Source organism: Pituophis catenifer, unplaced genomic scaffold (assembly GCF_029215685.1).
Source record: "Pituophis catenifer annectens isolate HBS135680 unplaced genomic scaffold, rPitCat1.0.hap2 SCAF_3, whole genome shotgun sequence".
Lineage (NCBI taxonomy): Eukaryota > Metazoa > Chordata > Lepidosauria > Squamata > Colubridae > Pituophis > Pituophis catenifer.
Genome location: NW_027256883.1, coordinates 215,894,800 through 215,916,246, shown reverse-complemented (window position 1 = coordinate 215,916,246; position 21,447 = coordinate 215,894,800). Strand labels below are relative to the sequence as shown.

Below are 21,447 nucleotides of genomic sequence, written 5' to 3'. Positions count from 1 at the left end.
CAAAGCAGATTCCCACACCTCCTCCTCCTCCTCCATCTGTCTCCCACCTCCTGGCCATCCCCCCTTTCTCTTCTTCACACAGCCACAGTGGACGTCCTTCTCCTTTGGGGTTTCTTGCACACTCGGCTGGGAGAAAATTCCACTTCACGCCCATTTGCACACCAGCTCCCACCAGATCAGCCCCCACTGGATCAGAGCCACCAAGCCGGTCTTTACAGGAAGCTCCCTAAAACAAAGGGACCTGCACATTTCCATTTCCATGTGTATTTTATACTTTGATAAGTTTAATAAAATTATATATTTTTTAAAAAAGTGTGAGTGCCCATGTGTGGAGTTCCCAGGCAAGGATTTAAATCTAACATTTGGCTGCCTATGTCTGATGAGTCTCAAGGAGAGAGAAAACCGGTCATGTGCTGCCCCCTGGTGGTGCATGAAAAGAGAACACTCAGAGGTTTTTTTTGTAGTTGTAAAAGAAAATTTTGGCAGGATGTCCACTAGAAACAGCATCTTCTAGTGCCCTCCAACCATTCTTGGCTGGATTTTGATGCAGTTGTTTAAAGTATTGGACTTCCAAGTCTGGGTGACGTACAAGACTAGAGAAAAAGCATAAAGGGAAAGGTTTCCCTGTCCAGTCGTGTCCAACTCTGGGAATGATGCTCATCTCTGTTTCTTGGCCAAGAAGCCAGCGTTGCCCAAAGACACTTCCGTGATCATATGGCCAGCATGACTTTATGCCAAAGGCACATGGAACGCTGTTCCCTTCGCACCCAAGGGGTACCTATTTATCTACTCACGTTTGCATGCTTTCAAACTGCTAGGTGCGCAGATCCCCACTACCTAAGGATGAAGAGATTTAGAGAGGCAGTTCTGCTATCAGGGCATGGCAGGGCATCCGTAACCACTGCTTGCCCTTCGTTATCACCTGCCACCTTTGCTTCCATCACACCTGGAAGCTCTCTGAATCAACCAGACGGATCCATCGAACAGCTGGATTGACTTTTTCTTCTTAAATTGGAGATATTTTGGACCACAACCTTCAGTTTCAAAAGAGAAGTTGTGGGTGGAAGAGATGGCCAGTGGGGATCTAACTTGGAGTCCTTGTGCAGCCACAAGAGGCATCTTTTGAGCCTCCCTGAGTTCCAATGGCAGGCAGGCAGTCCAAGGAGATTCTTGTAACTTAGGCAGAAGTCAATAGAGTTGCTGACTATCAACTATCCATGAGTGGCATTGGTTGCTTAATACCAGGGGAGGATCCCACTTTTCCCCCCCTCCCTCCCTCCCTGGCCAGAGCTAAGTAGAGAAGGGGGCCCTGCTGCCAAAGGGAAGGTTGGCCAAGCGATTGGCACAAAACCAGAAGATCCAGAGGCTGCTGTGTGAAATGAGAGCTTTACTGAAAAAGAGGGGAGGGGTGGAGGGTCTCCAGCATAGAGGGTTGGCTAGGCTTGGGCAGGAAGGAGGCCAAGGGTGTCATGATCCTTTCTTCAGAGTCCAGTCCTGTGAATGCATCGGGTTCCCCAGCCTGAGCTGTACCTGCAGAACAAAGGAGAAATAAGGCCTTGGTTAGGGTTAGGGTTATTGATTGTAAAAATGAGGAAATACCAACAAAAGACAAAGTTATTAAAAAAATCATGGAATGTGCTGAAATGAGTAAATTGACATTTTTTTTTTTTTTTTTAATTTGATTTATATGCCGCCCTTCTCCGAAGACTCAGGGCGGCTTACAATGTGCTCAGCAATAGCCTTCATCCTTTTGTATATTTATACAAAGTCAGCTTATTGCCCCCACAACTGGGTCCTCATTTCACCTACCTTAGAAAGGATGGAAGGCTGAGTCAACCTTGAGCCTTGGCGAGATTCGAACCCTGCAGTAATTGCAGGCAGCTGGTCTTAATAAGCTTAATAACAGGGTGCTTTAAACCCCTGTACCACCAAGGCTCTTTGAAATTAGACAACAAGAAGACAAACAATATTATAAGATATGGGATTTATTTTATCAATGGCTAGATAATAAAACATGGAAATGAAATATGAAATATGAAATGAATGTTATAATATGATATTTGAAAATAATTTTTATGAAACGATAAAGCCATAGTTAAATAAATGACAAATGAGGATACTTATTAATTTGATAATATGAGAAATGAGATAATTAGTAAATTATGAATACGGGGATGATGCACAAAAGATTTGTAACCGACCGACACAGTTTGCAATTGTAATGGATGATAGATTTACGTTTTATGTTTTGTTTAAAAATAAAAAAAAATTAAAAAAAAGGCCTTGGTAAGGCCACACCTGGAATATCGCATCCAGTTTTGGTCACCACCATATTATAAAAAAGATGTTGAGACTCTGGAAAAAGGGCAGAGGAGAGCAACAAAGATGATTAGAGGACTGGAGGCTAAAACATATGAAGAACGGTTGCAGGAACTGGGTGTGGCCAATCTAGAGAGAAGAAGGGTTAGGGGTGACAAGATAGCAGCCTTCCAGTATTTGAGGGTCTGCCACAGAGATGAGGGGGGTCAATTTATTTTCCAAAGCCCCTGAAGGCAGGAGAAGAAATAACGGATGGAAACTAATCAAAGAAAGAAGCAACCTGGGATTAAGGAGAAACTTCCTAACAGTGAGAACAATTAATCAGTGGAAGAACTTACCTCCAGAAGTCTTGGGCGCTCCATCACTGGAGGTTTTAAGAAGAGACTGGATAGTCCTGTAATGGTATAGGGTCTCCTGCTCCAGAAGGGGGCTGGACTAGCAGATCTCCAAGGTCCCTTCCAACCCTATTAATTCTGAGACTCTTTTTTCTTGTCCTGCCTTCAGAGGCTTTGGAGAATAAGTCGACCCCCTCCTCTTTGTGGCAGCCTCTCAAATACGAGAAGACTTCTATCCTGTCACTCCTAATCCTTCTTTTCTCCACATCGGCTCTCTCTCCTTTCCTGGACCTCTTTCCCCTTGAGGGGCTTTGCTTCTCTCTGCACCCCATCCCACACTTTGCTGGTGGGTCCAGGGTCTGGGTTGGTGTCCCTCCAGAGCACCTTGTCTGGGGGGGGGGAGGGGCTTCTGCTGGACCAGGGCACAGACTCCCAGGGAGGGGCCCTCTCTGCTCTCTGGCAAGGGGGTCCTTTGCACCCCAAGGCCTCCCCTTTCCATGCGTGTCCCATGAACCAAAGATGCTCACCTCAGGGCCTGGGCTGTGAGCAAGTCATATGCCCGCAGCCATTTTTGCAACACTTCTCGTTGTTTGGACAGTTTGAATCCGTTTTACACGTGCTTCTGCAAAGACCCAGAGGTGGGATGGGCAAGTCCACATCTGGGCAGGACCCGGCTTTCCCTGCAAGGAGAGAAGAGCAAAGAGTGAGCTGGGAAGTCCTTGGTGGGAGGGGGCATCACAGAAATCAGAGGAAGCCTGCAAAAGTCCTGGGGAGGATCTGTTGGCCCTGCTCCAGGGGGGCTTTGCTGCTGGTGGGCACGGCTTGGGGGTCTTGAACCCACTGTTTCAAGAGAAGCCCTGGAGCAGGGGTCACCAACCTTTCGGACCTCAGGGACCACTAAATTCATAATTTTAAATCCAGCAGACCACTAATATGATCTGCCTAATGACTGGCTGGGTGGGTGTGGCTAGGTGGTCATATGACTGGGTGGGCGTGGCCAACTCGATGTCACTCACGTCAAGAGGCACCCCGCCAGCCTCTACTCACCCCTCCCCTCCCAGCCACTCCTCGCCTCCCCGCCCGGGCTCCTTAGGGCCCCAACAGGAAGCAGTTGTTGGAGCTAAGCAGCCACCATGAGAAAGAGTTGGCAAAACAGCTGCTCAGCTCAAATTGGATCTGACCGAGAAGGAGGCTCAGCAGAAGCACCTCACTGAGGACTAGGAGCATAGGCTTTCCAAGCAGAGGGAAGGCCTGCGGGAGTGCAAGACCAGGTACCAGCACCTGGAGGCTCAGCAGGCTGAGATGGTCAGCCAGTTCCAGACCATGATGCAGTCCCACTGGAATGAGGCCCTCCGGCTCTTTGTCATCAGCGGCGCTTCCCTCCAGCCTTCGCCCAAAGCCCCCCACCAGGAGGCCGAAGCAGACCCCAAGTTGGAATTTCTGTTCCCCTCCGACCCACTCAAGAAGACCCCGAAGGGGGAGACTCTCTGCAGCAACACAAATGTCCATTGCACACATGGACCCAGGGGCCGTGGTTTGAGGACCCCTGATTTAGTGCAATATCAAAAATGCAAATAATTTTTCTGTGGACCACCAAAATGTTCTTGTGGACCACCAGTGATCCACGGACCACCAGTTGGTGACCGCTGTCCTGGAGGGTTCTTCAAAATCCCAGCCAGGAAGAGCCAGGAGCATCTTCACAAAGCAGGCAGGAGCTGCAGGAGCAGAAGAATCAAGAGGGATTTGTAGGTGCCCCCACCCATATTTTGACACTGTGAGGAGCATATTTGGGGTCTGACCCCAGCTCATTCACACCCGCTCTCTGCAGCTGCTCTTTTGTTGTGTGCTCCAGAGGCTGAGAAATCATGCAGTCTGGCCCAGTCTGGGCATTGGGCATACCGTGCCTTAAACAGCCCACAAAAACGACAACGATTTGTTTAGAAGCGAGGCTGGGAGCAACTTGGTGATTTCTAACTATTCTGGCAAGAAGGCAGCCCAGCCTGCTTCAGCCTCTGCAGCAGAAATTCCAGGTCTCGTCTGCAACTCCGGAGAGCGTCCAGATTGGGGGAAGGGCGAGCGCCCCTTGAATAGCTGGCTCTGAGCCACGCAGGGCTTTCGAACCTTGTTCAGGTTCAGCTGGACAGGCACCGGCCACCAACACGGCACACCCAGAACAAGCAGGTGCCGGCACCCTCAGACTGCCCTGCAAACAGCTGCTCGTTGCAAAACTCCAAATAAGTTTCAGGAGGCAGAAACAAGAGCAGCTGACCTTAAGGGCTGGAGAAGTGTCACCAAATCTGGCCAGCTCAGGAGGCAGTTACGGGTTTCTTTGTTCTTTCTCCACTCCCACTGCTTCACTTGACTGGCCTTTAGTCATCCCAGCCCCCCCCCGCCCCAAAAAAAAAAACTTTAACCTTAGACTGGCTACCGTTGACCTCACCCCATTCCTAAGAGGTCCATAAAGGGAGCGTGCATAAGCGCACCAGGGTACCTTCCGTCCCTGTCCTAATTTTCCCTTTAATTGTATTCATTTTATGTATTCAATTCATGCTTATGCTTACACATATTATCTAATACGTACTCGACAAAATAAATAAATAAAATAAATAAATAAAATCCATTTGGGATAACTCAATGCGATAAATGTTTTCCACCCCCGTTTCTTCTATATTATTTCTATTTCTCGAGCATTTATTGTGTTGAGTTATTCCATGTGGAATTGTCCCACAGCAAGTTGTTCTGTGGGGAGCTGGCCATGTCGAGATGGCCACGGTGAGATTGCCACACTGGGTTGGCCACGGTGGGACGGCCACGGCTAGTTGTCCCATCTCAGGAAGGGACACGGCTGATGCACTAGACTAGAGAAAGCGAACTCTGGCATATGTGTGTCCCAGGTAACATGCCACAACATTTTGGGTGACACACTAGCATTCATGACACCCACAACTGTCCTTGAAAGCATGCCCTGTTCTCGTGTGGTTTTCGGAGGCCGCGGAGGCCGCTGGAGAAGGCGGAGTGCTCATGCATGGCCTCCGGCCCACCCAAAGTCACTGGAGAAAGAGAGAGAACGTGCCATGCTCTCCGTGGGCTCTGGAGTGGCTCACCTTTGATCAGCACACAAAACGTGATCATCTCTAGCCTCTTATGCAGTTTTAAGGCCTTGCAGCTGCCATAGAAAAGCTGTTTCAGTCTGATACCAAAGGAACAAGTTGGTCCTAAAAAACCAGAGAACTACAGACCAATATCTCTTTTGAACACAGACTATAAAATTTATGCGAAGGTATTAGCCAACAGGTTGATGCCAGTAATCCAAAAAGTAATTCATGAGGACCAAGCGGGATTTATTGAGGGCAGATATATGAAGGATAATGTAAGGCAAGTAATAGACTTATTGGAATATCTTGATAAGAATAAACAGATTTCTGCAGTGCTGGTTTTTTTGGATGCGGAGAAAGCCTTTGATAGAGTGGATTGGAACTTTCTACTAAAGACTTTAAAAAAGATGGGCTTTGGGGACCAATTTATACAGTCGATCTCAGCAATTTATCAAGAGCAAAAAGCACAGATTATTATTAATGGAAGTTTGACGACAGAGTTTAAAATTGAAAAAGGAACAAGACAGGGATGTCCGTTGTCCCCACTTTTATTTATATTAACATTGGAAGTCTTGCTAAATACAATACGGGACTCAAAAATTTTGAAAGGTATAGTGATAAGGCAAGAGGATTATAGAATAAAGGCATTTGCAGATGATCTGGTTGTTACCCTATCACAACCAATGGAATCAATAATCCTGATGAACGACATTATACAAGACTATGGTAGAGTTTCAGGTTTTAAACTGAACTCAAAAAAGACTAAAATGATAGTTAAGAATATGACACAAGATCGTAAACACGAGCTTGAAAGGAGGGCAGGTTTTGAAATTGTACCTAAGGTAAAATATCTTGGAATTCAGGTTGCAGAATCAAATATGAAATTGTTTCAAAATAATTATGAGGTGTTGTGGCGAGAGGTTCAGAAAGACATGGAGACTTGGAAAAAGCTGCAACTGTCTTTACTTGGAAGAATAGCAGCAGTTAAGATGAATATTTTGCCAAGATTTCTGTTTTTGTTCCAAATGATTCCGGTGCTTAAAAGTGATAAACAACTGAAAGTCTGGCAGTCTGGTGTGAATAAGTTTGTCTGGAACGAGAAAAAGCCGAGAGTGAAATTGAAAATTATGCAAGATGTTCCAGAAAGAGGAGGCCTTAAACTCCCAAACCTGCAGTTATATTATGATGCAGCAGCTTTAACTTTAACAAGTGACTGGTTTGGAAATAAAAAGGCTGGAATATTGAATGCAGAAAGTTTTGATCTTGAATTTGGATGGCATGCTTACTTATTCTATGAAAATAAAGTGGATAAAGTATTTAAAAGTCATATACTTAGAGACTCCCTGATGAAAGTTTGGAAGAAGCACCGACTCAAATGGGATTATAAAATACCGCTATGGCTGGATCTTGGTCATACCTTGTGGAATACAAATATAATGTCACTCGGGGGGTTTTTATATAAAGAGGTTCTTTTTACAGATGCGGGCAGATGGCAGCTGAAGACATTGCAGACACTGTTGGACGAAGGGATTAATTTAACCTGGTTACAATATAATCAATTACAAATGAGATGGAAAGAGGACCAAAAAACTGGTATTATGTTGCATGAGGAAGAATTGGTTAGACATATAAGAGAGAAAGGTCCAATGCATATTAAAAGGCTTTATAATGTTTTGTTAGAAAGAGATTCAGAAACGGAATTAGTTAAAGATTGTATGATTAAGTGGGCACAGAATTTTGAAGAACCAGTGATGCTGGAAACTTGGGAAAAAATTTGGGTTCAGAATGTTAAATTTACACAGTCGCAAAACCTGAGAGAAAATTTTTATAAAATGTTTTATAGATGGCATTTAGATCCTAAAAAGTTGTCATGTATGTACCCTAATGTTCAGCCAAAATGTTGGAGATGCGAATGTTTGGATGCTACGTATTATCATGTATGGTGGACCTGTAGGAAAGTTAAGGCTTTTTGGATAAAAATTTGGTGGGTCATGCAGAATGTTTTGAAGAAAAAAATTCAATTTTCTCCACAATTGTTTTTATTGGGTATAGTTAAGGGTTTTACACGGGGTGAAATAAAACTAATATTGTATATGATAACAGCAGCAAGATTGTTGATAGGTAAATACTGGAAGAATGAAGCTTTGCCTACTATCGAGGAATGGACTTTGAAGATGGCCAGTTTTGCAGAGATGGCGAAGATTTCAGCGTATTTAAAAGATTGTTCACAAGAGACTTATGAATGGGAATGGAAAAGGTGGATAGAATATGTTCAGAACAAATACCAAACTAGAAAGTATCAAATAGCTTTTATTTGAAAATAATGTATTAGAAATATTTTAATGTAAAGAGACAAAGAGGAAAAATTATATAGGGGGAGGGATGGGTTCAGGTTTATTTATTAGTGTTATTAGTTATGAGTATGTAATAGGGAAGTCGGGGGGGGAGGGTTAGGGAGGGTTAGGGAGGATGGGAAGTTTGGGGAGGGTGGTGGGGGGGTGAAAAAAGGGGTGAAAATGTAATTGTAAAACTTTTGCAATAAAAAAAAAAAAAAAAGAAAAGCTGTTTCAGAAGCCGCTCCAGGGGGGTAGGCCCCGATCTACCCAGGGTGGGCTTGTATGGGCTGCAGGGATCTTTCCCATAAATAACAGCGCCTGAAGGGAAGTGGCACACAGCGGATCCCGAGGCTCACATACACAATAGGCCTGCATGTTTTTTTTAAAAAATAAACAAATACAGGTAGCCCTCGGCTTACGACCGCAACTGAGCCCAAAATTTCTGCTGCTAAGCGAGACGTTTGTTAAGTGAAATTTTCCCCATGTTGCAAGCTTTCTTGCCATGGTTTTTAAGGGAATCACTGCACTTGTTCAGTTAGTAACACCGTTGTTAAGTGAGTCTGGCTTCCCCCTTGACTTTGATCGCCAGAGGGTCGCCAAAGGGGATGACATGACCCCCCCTGGGACACAGCAACCGTCATAGATACGAGTCAGTTGCCAGTTTTGATCATGTGACCATGGGGATGCTGCAACGGTCATAAGTGTGAAAATAAAATACTACCTGTATGTAAAAAATTGTTTCCTTGTGTGTCTCTGCACACAGGCATAGGTGTGTCAAGTTAGGCATTTGATATATCGAGCCCAAAAAGTTTGCCATCATTTCAGCAGACTTACTTATACAAAAGACTTCCTTGCCTCGGTGCCATCGGCTCTCCCCGATTCGGCCGTACTGGGCCAGAGATCATTTGGACCCCTGTCAGTCAGGTTCGGCCTTGATACGGGAGAGAAACCACAGTGGTCCCCACTGGTTGATGGTGGGGCAGCAGATCTGTCCTCTTGGTGACCTTTGTACATGTTGCTCTTGGAGTCTTCCTGGACACTTTGTGATCAAAGTCCTCTTGGTGGCCTTTGTACTGTTGGTCACGGTGTCCTTCTGGACACTGTTGGATTGGGGGCCCTGCGCGACAGCGGTTCCCCTCCCTCTTCTGTGGATGTCTCCATTTGATGGTTGTGGGCAGGGGTGACAGGTTCTGGAGAACCAGTAGTGGAAATTTTGAGTAGTTCGGAGAACCAGCAAACGTCACCTCTGGGTGGCCCCCGAGTGGGGTGGGAATGGAGATTTTGCAGTATCCTTCTCCTGCCATGCCACCCAAGCCACGCCCACCAAGCCACGCCCACGCCCACCAAGCCACGCCCATAGAACCAGTAGTAAAAAAATTTGGATTTCATCACTGGTTGTGGGTGAGGAGAGATTGGCCCAATGGGGTCTCCTTCAGAAGCCCCCTCCCCTGATTTTGGTTCTCTCCCCCATTCATTTTAACATGTCATGGAAAACCTGGAAGAGGTCAGTCTTTGGTTCGGAGGGCCACGTCATCAACAGATGCTGAGGACACCCAACAGTGCATCACACCCAGGGCAGTACTGGCAACATCTGGAGTAGGGTTTGAAGGCCGTTGGGGTCTTGATTGAAAGAAATGAGTTTAATTCAAGCAGGACAGAGTTGCTGTTTGCTCATCAGGCCCCCCACCCTGTCCGCTATCGTTTTTTTTGCCAAGAGGGAAGAAAATGGATCTCCTGGAACCTCCTTCCCCAAAAAAATCGTAGAAGATTCCGGAGAATTTGCTGACAACATCTCAGCCCCTGCATGAAGAAACTTCCCCATTCAAGAAGAACACTGAAGCTTCTGAACCTTCCCATGACTTCCAAAGGGCCATCAGGGAAGTCTTGTCCTTTGCTTGCAGAAATACGAACAAGGCCTGGCGTCAAAAGGCAGAACTGCTCTGGCATGATGTAAGGACCGTGAAGTAGCACCTCCTGGTACGCTCAGGAACTTTGCTGTCTACGCAGAAGAAGCTACAGAAGGACAGTGGGAGGTTGACTTGCCCCAAGCAGCTGAGTCCTCAGCCGCCTCTTTACAAGCTGAGACATCTTCATGGGATCCTTCCCCATCTCAGTGGCTGGATTTGGTTAGCTGTTCTTCGGATGTTGGGAAAGGACAGACTGAAACAGGTGGGGAGTCAAGAGAGGAACCAGCCTGGACTCCATAAATGGTCCAAGTCAAATCTTTCTTGAATTCTGTTGATCCTTACAGAGCGCCAATTTAGTGCTGACCATTAGATGACCAGATTCGCGTCGTGAGCAATAAATTAACTTCACTGGAACTTAACCTGGGGCCTTGATTCTTCACACCTGACATGGGATGAGTTGTGTTCATCACCTTTGCTCCTCTACCTGCGTTTCTTAGTAACCTCGGTGTCTTCTCCCAGTCCCACTCGGAGAATCAAGTCTGGAAGTGGTAGCTCCCAGGTCCCTCCTGTCCGGGTGTCCTGGCTGCAGATTCCACTTGGCATGCAGAGGTTCAGGAAGACCACTCTGTGGCTCTGCTCTTTCTGGAAGCTTCCAGGGATCTTTGCTGAGCTTTCCTCCTCTTCTGGAGACAGGCTGACATCCCCCGGTTGGTGTGCGAAGGACCCAGAAAGTGATCCAGGTGAGACAATCTTCTGGGGAGGGAACCTTGGTCTGACCCCGCCAATCCTTTGGAAATGCATCCCTCCTGCTTTAAACCCCCCTCCCCCATTTATCACCTCCTTGGCAGGCAGATAGATGGCTTCGTAGCTGCTTTCTCAGCTAAGGCAGAAGGTGGAATGTCGTCCCGTCTTCTCTGCATATTTGTGGCCGGTGATTCAGGGCCGTTTCTTACTTCTGACAGTGGCTTCCTCTGTGTCAGAGTAAGAAGCCCAACCGTGGCTGGTTTTCTTCCTGGCCAACGTCCTAGAAGGACTCAAGGACTTCCTGCTGTACCTGGAATAGGGGAGCAGCCTCTGCCAGTTTAGACCACCCCACCCCAGTCCTGGCACTGCCGTCGTCCTGCCAGGCTCTTCTGAAGCTCCTTCCCACCCACCCCCAGCCATGTCCCCCCCCCCTTCCTTGTTCTTCCCATGGTAGGAATGCAGGTGAAACCAGACCCAGACCGGAGGGACCCGCCCAGGAAAAACACAGATCTGGAGACAATCCAGAGGCTCAGCTCTGAGTCAGCTGGGAAAGGAAGGATGGCAGGCTGGGTTTCCCTGCCAGGAGAAGCCCTCTCCTCCCTCTGCCAGAGAAAGCACACTGCGTCCCAGGAAGAGCCTCACAATTTGGCAAAGAAGGGAGAGTTAGCCCAATGCCAGAGGAGCCTCCAACCTTGGGGAAAGCATGCCAGGAGCTTCTGGGCCATCCATCCATCCACACCCCTATTGCCAAGTTAGGCCCGTGGAGGAGCAGCTCCAGGCTGGGGGAAGAGAAGAGGGTGGGCTGTTGCTTACGGACCAGAGAGGGAAGCTGTGGGGAGGAGAAGCTGGAATCCTGGGAGTTGGGAAAGGAGGCTGCGACTATTATTTAGTTCAAAGTGGATTCAGAAAATACCCTGAATGTGAACCAAAACCAGGAGAGTCTGTTTGCAACCTTGTGCTCAGCATAGGAGCCCAAATCAAAGGATCCCAGACAGGGAACTATCAGGGAATCTGTTGAGCATGGTCCAAAAAACACAAGGAGGCAAATGCAGCAACAACACAATCAGAGTTCTGCCTGTTTTTAGAGTTTTGCATTCATTGCAGGTAGAGCTTCACACAGACAACCACACACACACACACACACACAGAGAGAGAGAGAGAGAGAGAGAGAGAGAGAGAGAGAGAGAGAGAGAGAGAGACTTGATCAGTGGGCCCTATCCAACAACATGAAATTCAATGTGGGGAAAAGCCAGGCTTTACACCTGGGCAGGAAAAACCAAAGGTACAATTAGAGATTAGGCAAGACCTGGCTCAAAATCACTAACTGTGAGAGGGACCTTGGAGTCCTTGCGGAAGATCCCTTGAATATGAGCCAGCCGTGTGTGGCAGCAGCCAAAAAAGCCAATACAATCCTAAACTGCATAAACAGAGCCATAGAATCAAGATCACGTGAAGTGTTAGTACCACTTTGTAAAGCCTTAGTAAGGCCACGCTTGGAATCCTGCATCCAGTTTTGGTCACCACATTACAAAACAGCTGTTGTAACTTTGGAGAAAGTGCAGAGAAGAGCAACTGAGAGGATTAAAGGCAGAGGAGGGATTCACTTACCTTCCCTACCGGTTTGCCAATGTGAGCGCCACGTTCCACGCGTGCTCGGCCTTCCGTGCAGGCTCTTTGCTTGTGCATGTGCCTCCCATGCATGTGCACTGCCTCCAAAACGTGGCTAAACAGGGCGGCATTACGTCCGGGCGGGTGGGCGGGGCCTACCACAGTCGGCACTACCAGTTCACCTGAACTAGACAGAAGCGGCTGAATCTCACCACTGATTAAAGGCCTGGAGACTAAAACATACAAAGGAGAGTTGCAGGAACTGGATCAGTGGTGGGTTGGCCCCGGTTCAGACCGGTTCGCAAGAACTGGTAGTAAAACTGGTGGGAGGCCCCGCCCACCACCCCGCATGTCGTCATCGCTTTGATCCTGTTGCAAACCGGTAGTAAAGGTAAGTAGAACCCACCCCTGAACTGGGCCTGGCTAGCCTAGTGAAGAGAAGGACTAGGGGGGACAGGACAGCAGTCTTCCAATATTTGAGGGGCTGCCCCAGAGAGGAGGAAGGGGGTCAAACTATTCTCCAAAGCCCCAGAAGGCCAGACAAGAAGCAATGGATGGAAAGTATCCAAGGAGAGAAGCAACCTAGAACAAATTTCCTGACAGTGAGAACAATCAACCAGTGGAATGGCTTCCCTTCAGATGTTCTGAGCTTTCCATCACTGGAGGTTTTTAAAGAAAAGACTGGACATCCATTTATATGGGTCTCCTGTTTTAGCAGGGGGTTGGACGAGAAGACTTCCAAGATCCCTTTCGGTTGGCAATCAATTGTGAGGAGCCAGCACCGTCTCACCCTTTCCAGGAAGTCTGGCTGATGGAAGGGGAGGGTATCCTGTAGCCGAGCACAGATCGGGCATCTGACCAGCAGCTGAGGACCATGAAGGTTTTACAACCGCTGTCCCTGAGGAAGGGTCCAGTGGTCAGCAGAACCTGGCCATTTCCAGCAGGAGCCTGTCCGCTCTTCCCTGACGCTGGCTCCTCCACCTGGGATTGACACGAGGGTGGCAGGGCCCTCTGGCCTCACCCACGTGCCCCCTTACTGAAGCTGCCTGGGAGATGCTCTTGCAAGCCACAGTTGGTGAGTTGGAGGGCAAAGCCCCCTTTGTGTAAAGAGGTGGGAAATACTGAGATCTCACTGTGGCCTAGAAAGCAGGATAAACATGTGGGATAGAGCTAAATGCCTTTAATGTTGATTGGGAAGCAGCCAACAATGGTTGTAAGATTGATGCCTACATCATGGTCCTTGATTTAGAATCATTCATTCAGCAATTGCTTGAAGTTACGATGGGGCTGAATGGGGTTTACGGGGGGGTCTCTGGAATTCCCCTCCCAACTGGCACTTTTGCACGCCCTTGCTTTACGACAGACTGCTTAGCAATGGACAATCCGGTCCCAATTCCCGTTGTGCTTTGAGGACGATCTGTAACTAAATAACTAAATAACAACAGCTAACCAATAAAGCCCTGATGATGTTACCTAGTTTGGATAATGAAACTTCTGCAAGAAAACAGCCAAGCTCAGAGAACACCAAGGACCCCCATGGTCCTCCTTCTCCTCCTCTCCCCAAACCCTCCTCCCTTCCGGCACTGATGATGTTCCCTAGTTGGGTCATGAAATGTCTGCCAGAAAGCCACCAACTCAGAGAGCTCCAAGGGCCCCTCACAACAACCACTAAAGCGAGTTTAGTTATTGAAAGCCCCAGAACTTATCAATATGGTAGTTTCCTCCCCACTTTTATCGAATGCCAGTTCTGCCACCCACAACGAGTCCTGCCACAGAGAATGTCTCCTCCCACACATCAAATGCAAATACCCACCAAGCACAAACCTGATCCCTTCAAGGGGTCCCGCTTGACCCCTCCTGGCCCCCAAATCTCAAATCTCTGTTTCAAGAGAGAAGATCATTAAGGGAGCCAGGTGGTCCCTTTTGATCCTCTCTGTTTGAGAGCCCAAGGGAGCCACTCAGAACCAGCTGCTCAGGAGAAGCACCAGGAACCCTTCCCCCCAGCAGACGGCTCCCCCCATGGACCTTCTAGTTGGCCAATTTTTGGACAAGATCTTCAGGAGCAGGCGCTGCCCAGAAGGCCTTGGAGACCAACCAATTCAAGACATCAACAGTTCCTGGACTCCATGATAGCAGCCAGCAAACCCAGCATCTTGGAGATGGCATTAAGGGCAGAAATGCAGGAGGAGAAGTGGTTCCATGAGCCACAGCATCCCCACGGGGGCTGCCCACGGTGCTAAATGAGCTTTCTAAATTGGCATGATCTGGATGCCCTCCTCCAGATCAGTGCCAGGCTCCACTTCCTCCCCCAGATCACATCCCTGCAGTCACGTCAGTGGCGTTTGTCTGTGCTCCCAAGCAAGCGAGTGTGTGTCTTAATGCATCGCACAAATTCCGGCCAATTGCCAGCCTGTGATTCAGCGTTTTGTGCAAAGCCAGAAGGAGGCTGATTTAGTAACCCAAGTTGACCAGCTGAAGAGCGGCTGGAACTGTCAAGACCCGTCTGTGAATACCGTCTGGGATCTGGCAGGAAGTCCCACATCCTGTCCGGCAGCACTTCTGGTTCCCCTCACAGCGGGCATCAGACTGGCACTCCTCTGTGCAGTTCCCATCGGGCATCTCCAACTCAGCCTGGGGACAGGTGCCAACTTTCTCTGCGACTGCTGGAAAAGGGCCGGGACAGATTTTGAGCCGTGGGTGCCACCTGACGACTGGGCTCCCTTGCCAGGGCTGGTGGGCATCCCCCCCACTGCTGCCACCCAGATGCCCCCAGAAGAGGGGCTGGAGTGGGGGAGGGCCCTCTGTTCACCCAGGTGCCCCATGGAATCCACCCCCAAGCCCACCCACCCCCATCCCCGGAGGAGACAGGACTGTGCCCGGCCTGCTCTGGGGGTGGCTGGAGAAGGAGGCTTCCTTCTTCTTTCTCCTGGGGAAGCAGGGCAGGGCCGGCCCTTCCACCCACCTGTGGTGTTCTGTCCAGCCGTGTCAGGCTCCTGAGCACAGGTCGTGAGGAGCCCCACCAGGGAGAAGAGGAGGAGGGGGCAGCTGCCTCTCCTGGGCGTCATGGTGGCTGTGCCTGAAGGAAGCTGTGGGATCCGGCCTGCCTCAGGCCAAGCTTTAAGCTCTCCCAGGTGTGGCTGGCAGAGGGGAAGGGAGGGTGGAGGGGAGGGGAGGGGAGGGAGGAGACGGGTGAGCAAGCGGCTCTCAGCTCTTGCGCAATCACAAGGAATCAGGTGTCACGGCTGATCCCCCCCCCCCATCCATGCAAACCAGGAAGCTGCCAGCTCAGACAGCAGGCTAGAACTGACCAGCCAACCAGCCAGGTGATGCGGACGTGCCAGGAGAGTTCACTCCACCTGCTGGGCATCAGCTCTTGGGTTCCTCAGCCTCGGTGGATCCTGCAGCCTTCTGGCATGGGCCCTGCTCAGCCCGGCCGGGGCTTTCCAGAGGAGAAGTAGGAGGATGGTCAGCGCCTGGGATGGCCCTGGGCCTGATGCAATAAAACTGGGCAGAGCTTTCGGCCACATCACACCTCCAAGGAGTTCCCCATGGTTGTGATGGATGGCTGCTGGCAGTGGACGCTGGTGGCTTCCTGTAATGAGCTCTTGGGTGGGGCATCTCAGAGAGGCTGGCGAGATAGCAGGAAAAATGGGCCAGAAGGATGAAAGGACACACGTCTTGGTGTCCACACAATGGAGAAGGTGCTCAAAGGGTCAGTGAGATATTGGGGCACACCTAAAACATGGGAGGACATATCTATGGACCTCTCATTTACAGGACAGGCTCAAGAAGACCTTTGGTGGTGGACATGTCATGCCAGCACCCTATCTTGATACTCTCTGGTTCAGCAAGGAGACCACAGCTTAGAAGATTTTCAAGATGGCTTGGAATGACCATGGTCATCTTCCTACGCTTCAGACTCCAGGAGAAGAAAGATTCTGGGTTCACTTTTGCTGGTGGGCTGTCCAGAAGCCTCTGGAGATACAACGAGGAGCCCAGAAAGGGAATGTCTCAGTGCAGGAAAGGAGCTTTGAGCTGGATCCAATCACAGATACCATAAATGGATTTGGACCATCTTCTCGGTTTGCATCCAGAAATCAATGCAGGGCAGATTTTTTGCTTTCTGTGATATCTGGATCCTTTACCATATACCCCAAATGCTGCAGAGAGATCACTTGAAGATTTGAAGAACCAGTTGGGTGAGTTGCTGCTCTTCCTTCTCACCTACAAGTGAGTTGGTGAAGGTGACCTGGATGAAATGAAATCCTGAGAGATGGAATGACTCTTGGTCTGCAGAAAATCCGAGATGGGTCCTGGGCAGGAAGGACTTCTTCTCTTGGCTACAGTCCTTGATCTTGGACGTCCAGATGGTGGGAACAGCCAGGGAGACAATTGTCTTGGCTCACTTGTGTAGAGGCTGCTGACTTTCACGGATCTGGCAGCCTCCTTTACAGGCATAAAGAGGGTAACAGCTCGGCACACTCTGTAATTACCCAATAACAGAACAACAGAGTTGGAAGGGGGCCTTGAAGATCTTCTAGTCCTGCTCAATCAGGAAACTCTACACCATTTCAGACAGGTGGTTTTCCAGTCTCTTCTTCAAAAGCTCCAGTGATGGAGCACCCACAACATCTGGTGGCAAGCTGTTCCACTGGTTAATTGTCCTTACTGTCAGAAAATTTCTCCTTCATTCCAGGTTGCTTCTCTCCTTGGTTGGTTTCCATCCATTGCTTCTTGTGCTGCCTCCTGGTGCTTTGGAGAACAGGTTGACCCCCTCCTCTCTGTGGCAGCCCCTCAGATATTGGAAGGCTGCTATCCTGTCTCCCCTAATCAGTCTCTTCATTAAACTCTACATCCCCAATTCCTGCAACCTTCTTCATACGTTTTAACCTCCAGCCCCCTAATCATCATTGTGGCTCTTCTCTGCACTCTTTCCAGAGTCTCAACTGTGACATTACATTGTGGTGACCAAAACCGGACACAGTACTTACCAAGGCCTTATAAAGTGGAACTAACACTTCACGTGGTCTTGATTCTATCCCTCTGTGAATGCAGCCTAGGACTGTGATCCCGTGATCTTTCTGGGTGGATTCCTCCAGTGGCTGCCCACCAGCAGTCCCGGCCGGGTGATCTGGGCTGGGCACCCACTTGGGTAGCAAGAGAGGCCTGTCTAAAGACAGGACTCATTGGCAGAACTGCAGGTGACCAGCCTCCTGAGCTTTCAGAGGTGGCATCTTTTAAAATACATGCCTTTTTCGTTGTACATTATTTTATCTTTGAAGGTGCATCATTATTTTATCGTATAGATAGTCCCCGACTTATTGTGCTTGTTTAGCGGCCACTCCAAGGTATGATGGCACTGAATAAAGTGACCTATGGCTGGTGCCAAAGAATGGAGGCCTTTGAACTCTGGTGCTGGAGGAGACTCCTGTGAGTCCCTTGGACTGCAAGGCCATCCAACTGGTCAGTCCTAGAGGAGATCAGCCCCTGACTGCTCTTTAGAAGGCCAGATCCTGAAGATGAAACTCAAATCCTTTGGCCACCTAATGAGAAGGAAGGACTCCCTGGAGAAGAGCCGAATGCTGGGAACGATGGAGGGCAAAAGAAGAAGGGGATGGCAGAGAACGAGGTGGCTGGATGGAGTCCCTGAAGCAGTTGGCGTGAGCTTAAATGGACTCCGGGGGATGGCAGAGGGCAGGAAGGCCTGGAGGAACGTTGTCCATTGTTAGTTGCGATAGATTGGACATGACTTTGCAACTAACAACAGCGGCTGGCCCTTGCATTGACGGCTGTCACAGAATCCCTGCGGTCACCTGAGTGTTTTTATGACAGATGCAACATCCAGAGGTCACGTGATGATGGCCATTTGAGACTTTCCCAGCAAAATCAGTGGAGGAAGCGGGATTCATTAAAAAAAAAAACACCTGATATCATAAAATATTATAAAATAGGGAGGAACTCAGCAACCTCATTGCTTAGCAACAGAAGTTCCAGTCACAATTGCAATCATAAGTCAAGGACTTTGTATTTGCTATACAGGTTCATTTAGTGACCGTTCAAAGTTACTGAAAAAAGGCACTGAAAAAAGTGAGTTATGACCGTTTTTCAGAGTTACGACCATTGTAGCATCCCCTGCAGTCATGTGATCAAAATTCAGACACTTGGCAACTGACTCGTATTTATGACTGTCGCAGAGTCCCCGGGGTCACGTGATCCCCTTTTGCGACCTCCTGACATACAGAGTCAACAGGGAAGCCAGATTCACTTAACAACCGTTTCACTAACTTATCAACTGCGGTGATTCACCTTAACAACCGTGGCAAGAAACCATCGCTAACATGGGGCAAAACTCACTTAAGAACTGTCTCACTTAGCTATGGAAATTTTGGGCTCAATTGTAAGTCGTAAGTCAAGGACTGCCTTACTTGGTGTTACTTTTTCTACTTCGTAATACTTTTCACATTGTGCTCTGTTTGGTGGGAAAGCAGGATTTAACCCCAAGTACCCTTTTCCGTGATTCGGAGGGTGGGGGCAAGGGGGGGGAGACCTTCTGCATGTTACTCTGGGAAGCCCCCACAGATAAGCAGACATGCAGCAGCCCAGCCAGGCTGATCAAAAGCCAATGGGGGGGGGTGCAATTTACGTGGGGCTGATCCTCTCTGGCTCCCGAATGATTTTGTGGCTTCCCCTCCGCTTGCTGTGGCTGATGGGTTTGGCCACTCCTGCGGGTGTGCGAGAGGTTGCTTGGCAGCCCCGGAGTCAACAATGTGGCAAGATCTGAATGTGCCCACAGCCGCTTTGTTTGAAGATCTCCCTGCCCTGCCCTGGCAGAAGCTCATTTACGCAACTCACCCAGCACAGTCTGGGCCCTGGGGGCGGGGGGGGGGCTGTCAGGGGGCCTGGGCAGAAAGGGGCGGGTCCCGGAGGCTGCAGACCGAAGCTCCCTCGAGAGGACGGAGTCTTCATCCGGCAGATCTCCCCGGCTGAGTCAGGAAGGCGACCGCACGATCTAAGCTCCGCCTGCTTTGTGGCTGCACATAACCCAATTGTGCCACCTTGCAGATAAAACAAAGCAGACCCTTCATTGCACTGGCACCGCCTTGCCTCTTTTGGCCGCCCTGGGTGGGTGCCCTGCTCCTGCATTCTCCGGGCTTGGCTTGATCACTGCCCGTCTCCCCACCTCTGTCGCTCACTGAAAGGGTCTGACAGGTTTGTAACAGATGAACAGAGTTGGAAGGGACCTTATAGGTCATCTAGTCCAGTCTCTTCTTGAAAGTCTCAAGTGATGAAGCTCCCACAACTTCTGAAGGCAAAGACTGATAGCAGCCTTCCAGTATTTGAGGGGCTGCCACAGAGAGGAGGAAGGGGGTCAAGCTATTCTTCAAAGCACCCGAAGGCCAGACAAGGAACAATGGATGGAAACTGAATCAGGAGAGATTCAACCTGGAAATAAGGAGGAATTTTCTGACAGTGAGAAGAATCAACCCATGGAAGAAAAGTTGCCTTCAGAAGTTGTGGGAGCTTCATCACTTGAGACTTTCAAGAAGAGCCTGGACTGCCATCGGTCAGAAATGGTGTAGGGTCTCCTGCTTAGGCTGGGGGGTTGGACTAGATGATCTCCAAGGTCCCTTCCAACTCAGTTAATCTGTTAATCTGTAAATCCCAGAGCTTCTCCTTGTGCCTAAGCAGCCCTGGATAAGGAACCCCTGCTGAGCGCATTTTGAGTATGATTACTTGGTGAATTCTTTTTCTGATATCAATATCTATTCTGTTTATAGCGCTGCCAGAGTATTATTAAGGAAGTTATCAGATCGACGAAGAAGATAAGATGATCTACCAAGATTTATTCTTCACAATCTGTGTTTCTAGGGCTTTCAAACTGATTGCCCATCTGTCTCTTTATGACCTCGTCTGTACACGCTTGGCACATATCAGTGCCAGACTAACTGGTCTGAGATTCCTCCTCCGCCCAACTTAAAGTAGGAGCAATGGCTCCTCCACTTCTTGGACACTTCTCCCAGATTCGGAGATAACCCGTAAAAATTCTGCCGTGTCATCCATGATCTTTCTGGACCTGAGAAAGCAATTTGGCCTTCTCAAGAGACTTAAACTCCCTCAAAGGATCAAAATATGGGGATTCTGGCGCTCTCTGAGCTTGGTGGTTTTCTTGCAGACATTTCCAAACAAGGTATCATCAGGATGATCATGTTACTAGTTTGGTAATGAAAGTTATGCAAGGAAACCACCAAGCTTAGAGAGCACCAACATCCCCACAGTCCTCCTCCTCCTCCTCCCCTCCCCACTCTCTTCTAGCACTGATGACATTCCCCAGTTGGGTAATGAAACGTCTCCACAAGCTCCACTCCCTTCTAACATTTTTGTATATGGGTAAGGAAACATCTGCAAGAAAACCACCAAACTCAGAGAGCACCAAGGACCCCACAGGTCAATCCTGAGCTGCAAATGTTCTCTTCTATCAGTACCTAAATATTTCTGGTCTTGTTTCTCTCCTTCTCAAACTTCAGTCCTGCCCCAGCCATCATCCTGTTTTCACAATTTCCTCTTGGGACACATTTCCTCTTGGGCTGGGGCTTCTTCTCAGCCCAAACAGCTGAGCCGGTCTTGCTAATTTCGGGTAGATTTAGACTTCTTCATGATGCAGCTGTTTACTGATTTTCTTTTCTTTTGAACTTAGTAGAGGAATCTCTAAACCTGACCACTTTAAGGCTTGTGGACTTCTATTCCCAGAATTGAAGTCCACAAGTCTTAAAGTTCCAAGGTTGGACACCCCAGGTCTAGGGTCTCCTGCCTGAGAAAGGGGTTGGACTAGAAGACCTCCAAGGTCCCTTCCAACTCTGTTCTTCTGTATCCTTTTCCCCACTCTCTTATCCTTGCTCTGAGCTTCTGAAAACCTCCTTTGTTTCCAAGCCAAGGATCTTATGTTCAGATTTATGATCCTTTTTTTAAAAAAAAAATATTTTCCATTTTTCTAATTTACATAACAATAAACATTTTTAACAGTACTGTGTCATGTGTCTCTTACAGTTATTTACATTTATTTCTATACATTTTTGTTTCTCTGTTCTAACCACGTATACCACTT

The 21,447-nt window shown here is 48.6% G+C and overlaps 1 protein-coding gene across 1 annotated transcript; it reads right to left on the bottom strand.

Annotated features, from left to right (window-relative positions):
* Positions 1–1,374: 1,374 nt before the first annotated feature.
* Positions 1,375–15,418, bottom strand: LOC139315517 (waprin-Phi1-like). The gene is made up of 4 exons (XM_070941879.1): positions 15,307–15,418; positions 14,858–15,007; positions 3,182–3,334; positions 1,375–1,530 (listed from the first exon to the last, which is right to left on the bottom strand). Exons 1-3 carry the CDS (start codon positions 15,407–15,409, stop codon positions 3,183–3,185), a joined length of 405 nt encoding a protein of 134 aa, XP_070797980.1. The 5' UTR covers positions 15,410–15,418; the 3' UTR covers positions 1,375–1,530; position 3,182.
* Between the last annotated feature and the right edge of the window lie 6,029 nt (positions 15,419–21,447).